We start from the raw sequence: 14,105 nt of genomic DNA on the forward strand, positions 1-14,105 counted from the left end.
GCTTGCAATACAGTGTTATTTAAGCGTTGCTCTGAATTAACCAGCTTGACGCAATCTTACAATGATTATATTTTGTTCAATTTATTTTTTCGTAGGTGGCTGTGATGTGATGCTTATTATTATACAATCATATTCACCGCTGTACCCATGAGATGCGAGCTGAAAATCCCCAGTAGTACGTTTGTGATTGTGTGACGATACTGGTGACAGAGGCAGGCCACACCTGCTTCTGTAAGATGAACACAACATACAGGAACTAGGTAGTTTAAAACCAGCAGGGACACCACATCAACCGGAGTCCAGTGAAGTGGCGGCCCCTGGCTGTTTTTCACTGAATGAAGGAGTGATGTCATAACTGAAGACCCGCCTTATACATTTTAAATAAAGAGACCAAATGATCGCGGTGACCAAGTAAATGTAATGCAATAGACTGGGGGCACTGTTTATGGAGACCCAAAACACCACTGCAATATAAAATGCAATAGATTGAACTTTGTTTTTTTGTTTGTCAGAATAATTCAAAATGAATTGAGGATTGCATTGCCGCTTTGCATATTAAATTGTCAAATGAAAAATGCATATTGAAATTGAATGACAAAAGTTGCAAATTGAATTTAAAAATGAAAAATGTTTTGCCATTTGAATAAAGAGACCACACTTTACAGTTAAAGCTATAGTGCCTATATATATCGCGCACTCATTTGGCAATGGCTTGAATGTAACGGACGTTTATTAATATCAAAAAGTTACGCACTAAAGCTTTAAATCAGATACATGAGTGAGTAGGCCAATGGTGCTACTTCTGGTTTGCAACACAACACACGAAAATGAACTCATCCTGGTATGTACAGCTGAGCCAAAAGGCATGGCAAAGGTCCACCCCCGTTCCAAGCAAACAGGTTATTGTTGTTTCACTGAGGCGAGGCACATGCACAATATGATTCACCATCAGATTAAAATCACAACATCGACAGAGAGCAAGCAGAAGACGGAATGCTCCAAGCAGTGAATGGGATCTTAGAAAAACTTTGTCGGAAGGAGAAAGACCTCTGAAGTGGAGCGAGCTTTCAATTTAGCTGAGCACCTGCCGTGTTTTCCATCTTCACTCACTCAGAAAAATGGCTTCCCGTTCTGAGGAGGATCTCTCCTGTCCTATCTGCAGTGACATTTTCAAGGATCCTGTTGTCTTGTCGTGTAGCCACAGCTTCTGTAAAGAATGTCTGCAGAAATGGTGGAGATCTAAACCACTACAAGAGTGTCCAGTTTGTAAGGAAAAAACTTTACTAAGAGAACCACCACGTAACTTGGCTTTAAAGAATCTGTGTGAGGCCCATTTACTGGAGAGAGGTGGGAGAGGCCCAGCAGAGGCTTTCTGCAGTCTGCACTCTGAGAAAATCAAACTCTTCTGTCTGGATCATCAGCAGCCAGTGTGTGTTGTCTGTCGAGATTCAACAACACACGCTGACCACAGATTCAGACCCATCGATGAAGCTGCACAGGATCACAAAGCGGAGCTCCTGATAATCCTGAACCCCTTACAGGAGAAACTGAAGCTCTTTAAAGAAGTTAAAGGAAACTGTGATCAAACAGCAGAACACATTAAGGTCCAGGCCGGACACACAGAGAAGCAGATTAGGGAGCAGTTTAAGAAGCTTCACCGTTTACTAGAAGAGGAAGAGGAGGCCAGGATCTGTGCTCTGAGGGAGGAAGAGGAGCAGAAGAGTCAGAGGATGAAGGAGAAGATTGAGGCTCTGAGCAGAGAGATAGCAGCTCTTTCAGACACAGTCAGAGCCACAGAGGAGAGGCTGAGAGCTGAAGACGTCTCTTTCCTGCAGAACTACAAGGCTGCTGTGGAAAGAGTCCAGCAGCGCCCCCTGCTGGATGATCCACAGCTGATCTCAGGAGCTCTGATAGACGTGGCCAAACATCTGGGCAACTTGAGCTTCAACATCTGGAACAAGATGAAGAAGATGGTCTCCTACACTCCTGTGATTCTGGATCCAAACTCTGCTCATCCAGAACTCATCCTGTCTGAAGATCTGACCAGTGTGAGATGTGGAGAGACACAGAAGCTTCCTGACAATCCAGAGAGGTTTGATTCCTTCATCTCTGTTCTGGGCTCTGAGGGCTTTGACTCCGGGACTCACATCTGGGACGTTGAGGTTGGAGACAGTACAGCCTGGATTATGGGTGTAGCAGCAGAGTCTGTCCAAAGAAAGAGAGGCATAGCCTTAAAGTCTGGATTATGGAGAATAGTGTTTTATAAAGATGAATACACAGCGTGCTCATATCCTGGCCCAGACACTGTTCTCTCAGTGCAGAAGAAGCTCCAGAGGATCAGAGTAAAACTGGACTGGGCTAAAGGAGAACTGTCATTCTTCGATTGTGATACTTACACACACATGCACACCTTGAAACGTACTTTCACTGAAAAGTTGTTTCCATACTTTAATACAAACAAAGAATTCCCACTTCAGATATTAGCAGTGAAAGGCTAAAGTAAAGTAATACAGCAGCAGTTGGTGGCCTTTCAGTCAATGTGTGTTTTAAGCAGGGATGCACCGAATCCAGGATTTGGCTTCGGATTCGGCCGAATATTGGGCTTTTTGACGGGGGTTCGGTTTCTGCCGAACCTTAGAATTTTTTTCCACTGAACCAAACCCTACGCTTGCACTATACGCGCAAACTTCAGGTACGGCAAAGGAAGGACAGCCACAGCTAAAAACATGTGTTAACCAGACGACGGAGTCGGTATTTGGTTTCGGATTCGGCAGAATCTTAACCAGTGGATTTGGTTTTCGGCCAAAACCCCAAAAATCTGGATTCGGTGCATCCCTAGTTTTAAGTAATGCCAAGTTCAGAATCCAATACTCAATCATTGGTTTTCCTCTCCAGAGAATCAGAATATATAAACGCTGTCATTTTAGAATTTACACATTGTGGGCAAGTTTCCCTACTGTTATTAAATGTAAAGAGCACTTGTGTTGTATATCATGTTCTTTTATTAAATTATTTAACAGACAATGTATTTTATAACTTTGTGTAGTTTTACCAACCATGTTTTAAAGATCTTGCTATATGTATGATTTATATGTTTTTTTGTTTTGAATCTGAATGAATATGTTGTGTGTATTGTAGTCTGTTAAATATTGTATCACTATAAAACAACCAATGAGAAGAGAACACATACATCTCCTAGTGTTTTGTCATTACCCAGTGTCCATACTGCTAGTACTGTACATATCCAATGAATTCATACAGTATCTACCCCTTACTGTCTATTATATCATGTATTATTTATATTAGACGTATGTACGATACAGATTTTTTTGTACTTCTGGTAGATGCTAAACTGCCTTTGTTTTCTCAGTACCTGTACTCAACTGCAATGACAATAAAGTTGTAAAATAATCGGATCCAAGCTACAATGAATCATGCAATGTGTGATGTTATCCATCTTGGTAGGTTCCTTACTCAGTATAAAAAAAGTACAATTATTAATAAGTCATATTACCTAGTATACTTTCAGAAAATATACTTAAGTTTCTTTTTTCACCTTAGGATGTGCGGACATGGTTTCAGTTTACATTGTAGAGCTGGCTGCTGGTCCTGAGTAACTAGTCACCACCCCCATGTTGGCATTAAACTCCTATTTTTACTGAAGTCTTTATGCTTAAAGTGCCCATATTATGAAAAAATCACTTTTTCTGGGATTTGGGGTGTTATGTTGTGTCTCTGGTGCTTCCACACACATTCAAACTTTGAAAAAAAACCATCCATGCTGTTTAGAGTGAGATACGGTTTCTGAATGTGTCCTGCCTTCAGTCTCCGGGTGAGCTGTTCAAAATCGGCACGGCTTGTGACGTCACAAGCCGAAACGAGCAGGCTAACCGCAACCATTAGCTCGTAGCGTTAGCATGCTAATGCTAACGCTAGCATGCTACCTAGCAAAGCACTGCTACAACACACACAAGTTCACCATAATCTACAAAAGAACTACTTCCATGTGCGCCCTCATTTAGAAGTCTCCCAGCTAATCCTGCCTTGTAACTGTAGTAGTTGTAGAAACAGCCTTTCTTTTACTGTCTATGGAGCTAGCTAGCTGACATGATCTACACCTGAGCTACTGAGCATGTGCAGTGCAATCAAAGATAGTACAGAAGAAGAAGAAGAAGAAAAGAGGTCTCACTCTGTAGCTAAAACAGAGACCAGCTGAAAAGAGGAGCTGCAGCAGTGAGAGAGACCACTGCAGTACAACAAAAATATGGTGTTTTTTGAAAATTAAACCATGTAAACCTATTCTGGTACAACCTTAAAATACAAGTATGAACCTGAAAATGAGCATAATATGGCTGCTTTAATCAGTTACAGTAAAGGTAGGCACCGAGCATATTTCATACCTGTGTGGAATATAAGTGAGTAGAAAAGTCATCACATGAAACTCAGCCCAACAGACTAGGACTGTCCTCGACTAAAGAAATTCTTAGTCGACTAACACTTACATGATTTTGTCGATTAATCGATTAGTTGATGTAATCGACAGAGCTGTGCTCTTTGAGAGGTGGTTAAGACTAGAAAAGCACAATATAAATGTAGTTAATTAACCATCTTAAAAACTGACTTTCTCCACAATTAATCCTGCAAAAGCACCACTTTAAATCTTGTGTTTACCAGAAATGTGCTCATAAGTTTCTTGGAAATGAGTAATTAAGCATGAATAAGCATAAAAAATGACTTTTCAACTAAAGAAATCTCGACTAAGACCAAAACGACCGATTAGTCGACTAATCGACTAAGAGGTGGCAGCCCTACAACAGAGGAGGAGGGAGAGAAAGAGCTGAAGACGTCTCTTTCCTGCAGAACTACAAGGCTGCAGTGGAAAGAGTCCAGCAGCGCCCCCTGCTGGATGATCCACAGCTGATCTCAGGAGCTGTGATAGACGTGGCCAAACATCTGGGCAACCTGAGCTTCAACATCTGGAACAAGATGAAGGAGATGGTCTCCTACACTCCTGTGATTCTGGATCCAAACTCTGCTCATCCATAACTCATCCTGTCTGAAGATCTGACCAGTGTGAGATGTGGAGAGACACAGAAGCTTCCTGACAATCCAGAGAGGTTTGATTCCTTCATCTCTGTTCTGGGCTCTGAGGGCTTTGACTCCGGGACTCACATCTGGGACGTTGAGGTTGGAGACAGTACAGCCTGCTGGGTGTAGCAGCAGAGTCTGTCCAAAGAAAGAGAGGCACAGCCTTTATGTCTGGATTATGGAGAATGTTTTTTTGTTGTTGTTTTTTTAAAGATGCATGTACACAGTAGGGCTGATACGATTCCTTGAGTAACTTGAATAATTGGATTACTAAAAATCCTTGATGCAAAATGATTGGCATGAAGGGGAAAGGGGGCGAAAAAGATTTACATTTGGGCCACCAAAAATGTACTATGGCCAACAGAATGAGGGGCTTGGTGGCCCGTGCAGCCAGTGCTTAAAAATATTAGCATTTATCCTCGTTATTGTTTGCAATTTAGGCATGAAAATGTTGCTTTTTCTAAAAAGGAAACCTCTCTTTTGTATATTGCCGTTTACTGTAAAGCAAAAGTATTTCTTATCCGATGAGTCGATTAATCGATGGAATAATCGGTAGATACTCGATTAGGCCTACTAAAATAATCGATAGCTGCAGCCCTAATACACGGCATGCCCATTTCCTGGCCTAGACACTGTGCTCATCCAGAATTCATCCTGTCTGAAGATCTGGCCAGTGTGAGTTGTGAAGAGGCAGAAGTGGTCAACAAAGAGGTCAAGGGCTGAATGTGCAGTAAGGACTGGGCTATTCTTGTCCTCATGTCCCCTTGTCCGGATGTCAGTGTTAAACAACATGAACCATCTCGTTGGCCGTATATAAAACGGTTTCTGGTATTACTTATAAAATGCTGAGTTGCAGTCTGCCGCCTTTTTTAATATTGTAATATGTTAATTAACACCGCTAACGGTTGTAAGGTAAAAATCCAGGTTGCATAAAGTTTGCGTCAAGTTAGCAAGAATCGGCCCGATATGTAGATCCGGTCGGTAGGTGAAGGCTACCTTCAAAATAAGAGCAGAAAACTTGACGGGGAAAAGAAAAAGTAAACTATTGTAGGCTATTAGGTCCATTGAACAACAACAACAACAACAACAACAACAAAAAGGATAAACTGTATATCATTTAAGAGACATACTAATCAGTTCAGTTCAGAGTTCAGAGTTCTTTATTGTCCCTCGAGGGGAAATTTGATTTGAAGTTGTAGGTAGGGTACAACAAACAACAAAAACAACAATAACACAATAAAAAAGGCACAAAACATCAAACGTCCTAGCAGCACACAATCAACAGATTGAACAATTTCATCACTTAAAAAGTGGACATGTATCAAATAAAATCCCTCGAGATTGTCAGTAATAGTGATTTCTACGGGTGTCACAGAAAAATCCACCAAAAGTGACATTAATAAACACTGTGCGTTCAGGAGTTGTGCAAGTTAACAGCTTTAATTTCACAAGGAATAAAAGAAAATGTGTACCGGTTTGTTTTTGCTCTAGGGAGCAGTCTCCGACCAGAGGGAAGAGGAATGAATTCCTCCAAGAGTGGGTGGTCAGAGCTTGGCGAGATTGACCGTGCCTTCAGCAAAACTTGTCTGTCAAAGATTTCTGCTAGAGAGAGCTGCGGCATGCCGATTATTTTGCTGGCCTCTGTGTCAATTTAGGAGAGACGACTTTTGCTTTGTACTGTAAGGTTCCCATAGAATGAAAAAGAAAAAGTTATAATGGACTCAATACAAGATTTGTAGAATAAAACCATCAGAGTCTTATCCACATTAAAAGAGTTTAGTCTGAGCAGGAAATACAATCTCTGCAGGCCTTTTTTTTTTGCAGATTTTGGATACATTGAGGTCATGGGTCAAGTTGTTATCAATCACTGTTCCCAAGTACCTACAGGACTAAACCATCTGCCCTTGATTGTGGTAGGGAGAGGTGGATGTGGAGTTCTAAACGTCAATAACCATGTCCTTTAGTTTTTTTTTAACATTTAACTTGAGGATATCTGCATTCTGGAGCAGACCTACTACAACCACGTCATCTGCAAATTTCAAGAGATGCCACGGTTAATTTATATAAATTTATCTCAAGAAAGTAATGGTCACGTGTCGGTCTTCAGTCTTTACTTCTAAACGGAATAACAATAAAAAGAATTAGCAAAAGAAAAAAAAACCTGGCCTGTTATTTAACTTTAGTTTTCCTATTTATTTTTTTTTAGATTTAAAAGAAAACCAAAAAAATGAACACGTACAGGGACCATATTTATATGTTCATTTTGCATACTATAGTTTTTGATGGGATTGGAATGGGGCTCAGTGGTTTTATTCTGACAGTGACTTATGTAAATGCGGATCACTTCTCGCAGGCCGTGTTTTGTTTTGAAGGTTCCAACCGGAAGGATCCTGTGTCTCGCGGCTGCTCTCTTTCTTTACAGCTCACTCAGAGAACACCGTGAGAAGATGGCGGCGCTACGAGTCGTGGTGCTATCGGGGAGTGGGAGAGCCCTCCTCAACACACCAAAAACTATCAAGACCCCCGTGGTAGGTCGATAGATGAATGTTGTATGTATCAGCCAGGACAGTACGTTTAGAACAACAGTTTAATAGAATTTGGTTAACATTGAGTGTCCTGGCACCGAGCTAATGTTAGCCTGATTGCTGTCAGCGGGTTGAGACAAGGTCACTCGTGTTCCCATACATTTTAGGATGTCGGCAACGGCTGTGGCAGTAGCTCCTCGGATATTGTGTCACTCTTGAAATGTAGAGGTTGACATGGCGTCAATAACTGCGACGACAAACGCCACAGATATAGAAAACATTATAGCCGTCGCTGGACGAACCAAGCTAGCCGGTTAGCTTAACTCATGAAGTCGTGTCAACCACCCGGCAAACGGGCAGGTTCACTAAAATAAAACGTCTGCCTTAGCTAACGGTGCAGAGATACGGATGTGTACACCAGAGTATGTGATGATACTGTTTTGTAATCGTTCCAATCTCTTCTTAGGTCACGTTGCGTTCATATTCGGTCAGAAACAGTAGCTGAGCTAATCGGCTTGCTAACAAGTTAGCATTTCAAGGACTGAAAGGACTTCCGGTGAAGGACTTCCGGAAACGGGAAAATAAGGCTGTGTGATATTGTGCAGGACGTGCTAAAATGTTGAGCGGCAGGCTAAAAGTTTAGGATATTTACTGTGTGCAATGGTCAGATATGTGGGTTGTATGTAGACTCCTGCTTTTCTGAGCTTGTTAATGTAAATTAAAAATGTACTTAAGTCCCAAATTTGTAATAAATAGTTGCCCTTTCTGAGTGAAGCTTGGTTTCAGGCTAGTGATGGTTGTTGTGTGTGTGTGTGTGTGTGTGTGTGTGTGTGTGTGTGTGTGTGTGTGTGTGTGTGCGTGCGCGCGCGCGCGCGCGTTTCCTGATGCCGTGGTGCTGTCATGTGCTGCCTGGCTAGAGAAGCACTAGTAAAGGGCAGTGTGATAAGGACGACCAGTGAACACAGTTTAAGCAAAGGCATTATGTTGATCTGCACTTTGCTAATAGTATCCATACAGTCAAACTGTGTCTGGATGTCAACGTGTTGTTACTGTCAGCACGCAAGAATCATTCTTTGCTGTCCTGAGCATTTACTTTTAAAATCTTTGTTCTTACTTAACAGAGCTAAAACGACTAGTCGATGGACAGAAAATGAATAAACAACAATTTGAAAAATCTATTCATCTGTTATTTAATTTTCAAGTCAAATGCTGAACGGAACCTTGTTCCAGCCTCTCAAATACGAGGGTTTTGCTCTTCTTCTTTGTCTTGTGTGATAGAAATCATAAAAACGTTGTTGGTGGGACAAAGCATGCAAAGTGTGAAGATGTCACCTTTTTTTTTTTTTTTTTTAAAGATAATTTTTTTGGGGGCTTTTCTGCCTTCAATTTTTGACAGGACAGCTAGGGGAGAGAGAGAGGGAAGACATGCAGGAAAACGTCACAGGTCGGATTCGAACCCTGGACATCTGCGTCGAGGCATAAACCTCTCAGTACATGTGCGCCTGCTCTACCCACTGAACCAACCCGGCCACAACCAACCCAGATTTTAAGATACAAGTCCACAAGATGAGGGATGCTGATCTCTCAATTATAAGTTTGGTCTTTGAAATTTCAGAAAATTGCAATAAAATGTCCATCAGTGTCCGTCAGACAGCATATACTCACTTTTGGGTTGCAAGAAACCGTAAATTTTTGGGGTTTGCGTTTTGAATGATTCAAAGCTATGGGCGCCTGGGTAGCTCACCTGGTAGAGCGGGCGCAGGTTCGACTCCGACCTCTGCCCTTTGCTGCATGTCATTCCCCCTCTCTCTCTCCTTTCAAGTCTAAGCTGTCCTGTAGAAATAAAGGCCTAAAATGCCCAAAAAAAAAAAATCTTAAAAAGAGTCCAAGCTTAATTTTGTGCTGAACAACAAATAGATTCAAAGTTTTAGCTGTAATGTCAGTCTTTATAACGGAATATAAAGTAATTAGATGTCTCGAATAATCACATGTATAGCTTTGTGCTGGGATGAAACGACTTAACTGGTATCTTGTGCTCTTGTTCCTCCATAGGCTAAAATGTCGTTCGCCAGCCTGCCCCGAAGTAAGAAAGTCGCCCTGACGACGCTAGGCGTGGTCACAGCCGGTGGCGCGGGGCTCGCCCTGATGCTGCACCAGTCCGTCAAAGCCTCCGACCTGGAGCTCCACCCCCCTAACTACCCCTGGAGCCACGCTGGACCCCTGTCCTCTCTGGACCACGCTAGGTGTGATAGACGGATTCACACGCACGCGCACACATTCAGCCAGGGTCTGCAGTTATCAAATGCAATCACTCATTTCTGTACTGTTTTGTTAGTACTTTTTAATTTAAAGTCTGTTGTGTTTTTTGGCACCTTTTTTATGGTGTGACGCAGAAACAACATAAAAAAATGTGAAATGCTCGACCTGCGAATATTTCACATCAAACGGCGCAAATGATGCAAATTTTCTAATTTTTTTTGTGGCAATTTTGAGAAAGGTGAGAACGGTCAGGTAGTCTGGTAAACACTGCCTTTGTCAAGGTTGAATGAAGTAATACGGTCAGTCGGATACCTGTGCGGTCTATGGTTTGGACGACAGCCTCCTGTTGTATCATTAGAATCCTCATGATCCTTAAAACAACGTGATTGGTTGACGCGTTTATTTGCGGTGCGAAATCTCCGAAAAATCCGCCTTCCAAAAAGAATTTGCACTACTATCGCCACGTAATGTTCGTGTTCTGTGTGAAAGGACTCATGGCAAAACCAACAGTTTTAAAATAAATATATCAAAATATATTGACGCGCTGATTAATCACTTGAAAAAAACGTCCCTTACGTCTTACACTTTGTGGAGGATGGCAGCATTTTTCACACTAAGTGTCTCTGTGCTTTCTTTTTCTTTCTCTCTCTGTCTGCCCCGCAGTATTCGTCGTGGTTACCAGGTGTATAAGCAAGTGTGCTCAGCCTGCCACAGTATGGAGTACCTGGCCTTCAGAAACCTGGTGGGAGTGTCGCACACAGAGGCGGAGGTGAAGGCCATCGCTGAGGAGGTGAGGCTGTGTGTGTGTGTGTGTGTGTGTGTGTGTAAGAATGAAATGGAGTTTCACATTGATCACATAACACTGTCACATTTAACAAAAAAAAAAACTAAACGGTGTCACTGTTTTTGATTTATTTCTTTTTTTTTTCTTTCTTCGAATTAAACACTTGATTCTGCCAGTAGGTGGTGCCACCCGGCCGTATCTGCTGTTACGTCCTCGGCCGTACTTTTAAAGCGGCGTCTTGTGTGTTGTGTTCAGATTGAGGTGGTGGACGGTCCTGATGAGAGCGGAGAGATGTTCACCCGGCCGGGCAAGCTGTCGGACTACTTCCCAAAGCCCTACCCCAACCCCGAGGCAGCCCGGGTCGCCAACAACGGGGCGCTGCCTCCAGATCTCAGCTATATTGTCAATGCCAGGTAACTCCCGAAAGACAGACAACCTACATGGTAAAGAAAGAAAGAAAGAGAGCGAGCCAGTAGGGTTGGGCGGTAATACGGTATACCGCGGGGTCTTAAAAATTACAACGGTATCAGTTTAAATACCGTCATTAAAAAAAAATGCAATGCACTTATATAGAAGACAAGGATTAAATATTAAATATAATTTATGTAATTATGTGTGGTTGTCGTCACGTGACAGTGTGGAGGAGAAAGTAGTTTTTTTGTAAGTTATGTTATTATTGTATCAGTATTAGTGTTTGGTATTCAGTTTCTGAACAGTGCACAAGCCAACAGTTTGGTGATGCCGACTGAACCTTGCGTCATCATTTTTAATTAGTCACGGTAATACCATATACCGCGGTAAAATAGGGAGGAGGTTTTGACGGTATCAAAATTTGGATACCGCCCAACCCTAAGAGCCAGAAAACCGCCTTAAATCCACATGCCCTCTGTGTTCACTTGCTGTGTGCCCCCCTCAGACACGGAGGAGAGGACTACGTGTTCAGCCTGCTGACGGGATACTGCGATCCTCCGGCGGGGGTGACGGTGAGAGAGGAACTCTACTACAACCCGTACTTCCCGGGCCAGGCCATCGGCATGGCCCCGCCCATCTACAACGAGATATTGGAGTTTGAGGACGGTAAGTAAAGACGCAGCGCTGTCAGGTCGTTTTGATTTAACTGGTCCCACAAATACACCGTCGAGGTGTGCCGAAAGGGAGAACATGCTCAAACAGCCAGCTGGTAGCCCATCACATGTATTTCTTGTTGTATGTCGATTACGTTTTCAGTTTGTCCCGAGACACAAAAACGTTTGGTAATGTACTGTACGAAGAGTTTTTCAGGCATTCTACAGGTATTAAATACACTGGATTAGAAAAAGAAATACTGCGATAGAAGATTTCACCCACACCAACCTGTGTCTCTGAGAGTGCGTTTACAGTTTGCTGAAATAAACGTCTATGGGGCTTATGGGTGTTGTGTGTCTGTTGCCATAGGAACCCCTGCCACCATGAGCCAGGTTGCCAAAGACGTTTGTACGTTCTTGAGGTGGGCCGCCGAGCCAGAGCACGACCAACGCAAACGCATGGGACTGAAGGTACAACACACACACACACACACACACACACACACACACACACACACACACACACACACACACAGACAGCATCTGCAATTGAGCTAAACTGAAATGAAAGATTTCCTGATGCTATCTCCAGTATGTTACTTTAGTTTGGGTTCCAATACGGAAACAGTTATTTTTGTGTGTTTTTTCTACAAAAGTTGCGTGATTTTGTTGTTCAACAAAAGAGGCCACAGTTTCAAATGTTATTGTAACACAAGCAGCAATACAAGAACTTTGCCTGAATAAAATACAGTCTTTATCGTCATTACAAAATAAGTAAATAAGATAAGGAATCCTGATCCTGTTTGTCTGGTTTTATAGTGTGTTTGTTAACAACTAGGCTACCAGACACACCTATAAAAACCCCCCTTTTTTATTTTATGTTTTCTGTGTCGTCGAAGGAATTTGTCGAATGTAGCCTCGGCATCAAGACACAGTGGAATAAGTCTTTTTTTCTAATTCTTCTATTTCCAGTTGCTGTTGGGCTCCGGCATCATCATCCCTCTGCTCTATTACATGAAGAGACACAGGTGGTCTGTGTTGAAGAGCAGAAAGATCGCCTACAGGCCCCCCAAGTAAAAGGAAAGCCACACACCCCTGCCTGGGCCTAAAACCTACCAGAGAGGGCTGCGTTCAACGACCCCACAACGCTCACCTCACAATGGTCATACGGACAAAGAACAACTGACAAACACACATGCCTTTTTAACGCGGGAAGAGAAATATATATGGAGTATATACACCATGTTTATTTCTACAGAAGAATGCCTGTTTTTAGTTGTTGGCGTGGTAGAACAGATTATGTGACAAATGTTCTTATATCTGGAATAATGTGCAAGCTTGTGTCAGAGTTGTGGCGTTCTTGAACGCACCCTCCGCAAAGTTAGTTGGTTTGATCTGCATCGAGTCACTACTGGCAGCAGTTCAGGTCTCGACACCTCGTATCAGACACTTTGTCACAATTGACCGATAAGTCGATTGACCGCCCCATCTTTGTAAGATACTCAATAATCACACAAGCGCTGAGAAATGGTTGCCGTCAAAGTTTGTAACATCCTGGGTGTGTGTAAATCCATCCTCCCCTCTCCTCCCCACACAGCCACTCAGTGGATGCAACGCAACCTCTGAACCTCTGTTTTACTGTACAAAATAAATTATCTTAAAAGAAACTATGGCATTTTGTTTTGTTTCTAGCATCAGTAGACGGTATACACACAAACACCTTTTCAAACGCTACCTGTGTCGTGATCCTCTCTGTCCGAGGCGTTCAAACTGCTTCTGTGCTTTTGTCATGTAAATATTTAATAAAGTGGCGAATGAACCAACTTTTTTTCATGAGGTTGTTTGTTGACCTTCAGAATGAATCGTCTAATCGCTGATCCTTTGAGAATGTCGGAAATAATCAGATCATTCTGTTTCCCCGCTGTATTTTTTACAAAACTATAAAGAAGAAAAATAATTCCCAAAACAAGTTCTCAGTTTCTGAATGTTTTCCATAAAGTTTGACACTTCCAGGTATCATCCTTGTAATACACACGACATTCACAATCAATTCAACCTTACGACTTAGCAGACTGATCTCAGGAAGTGGCGTATGTGTGACAATTCGTATGCCATTATTGGCGCGTCGCTTTTTAGCGTGTTTATCAACGCCGTTTGGCCTCCATTGACTTACATTACCTTGCGATTGCGTGTGAATTAACCCCGTAGCGAGTAATATGAAAGGGCAAAAATCCGCGTAGGGAGGTTGGTCGGGGTGGTAGACGGGTAAACACAGGACCTTCACCCAGGAGACCGGGATCGTGTCCCGCGTGTCACGTTTCCTAAACTCAACCGTCGCTTTCTTCTTTTACTAAAGCCAACCCCGTTCTTCTTTTCCTAAGCCCG

General features: G+C 42.5%; 2 protein-coding genes across 2 annotated transcripts; both read left to right on the forward strand.

Annotated features, from left to right (window-relative positions):
• The first annotated feature begins 909 nt into the window (after positions 1–909).
• Positions 910–2,586, forward strand: LOC116047786 (nuclear factor 7, ovary-like). The gene has a single exon (XM_031296768.2). The coding sequence runs from the start codon at positions 1,119–1,121 to the stop codon at positions 2,496–2,498; it is 1,380 nt and encodes a 459-aa protein (XP_031152628.1). The 5' UTR covers positions 910–1,118; the 3' UTR covers positions 2,499–2,586.
• Positions 2,587–7,443: 4,857 nt separating this feature from the next.
• On the forward strand, positions 7,444–13,382 carry LOC116047783 (cytochrome c1, heme protein, mitochondrial). The gene is made up of 7 exons (XM_031296760.2): positions 7,444–7,616; positions 9,666–9,856; positions 10,536–10,662; positions 10,912–11,069; positions 11,573–11,733; positions 12,091–12,191; positions 12,693–13,382. Exons 1-7 carry the CDS (start codon positions 7,536–7,538, stop codon positions 12,795–12,797), a joined length of 924 nt encoding a protein of 307 aa, XP_031152620.1. The 5' UTR covers positions 7,444–7,535; the 3' UTR covers positions 12,798–13,382.
• Positions 13,383–14,105: the final 723 nt, after the last annotated feature.

Source organism: Sander lucioperca, chromosome 16 (genome assembly GCF_008315115.2).
Source record: "Sander lucioperca isolate FBNREF2018 chromosome 16, SLUC_FBN_1.2, whole genome shotgun sequence".
NCBI classification, from domain to species: Eukaryota; Metazoa; Chordata; class Actinopteri; order Perciformes; family Percidae; genus Sander; species Sander lucioperca.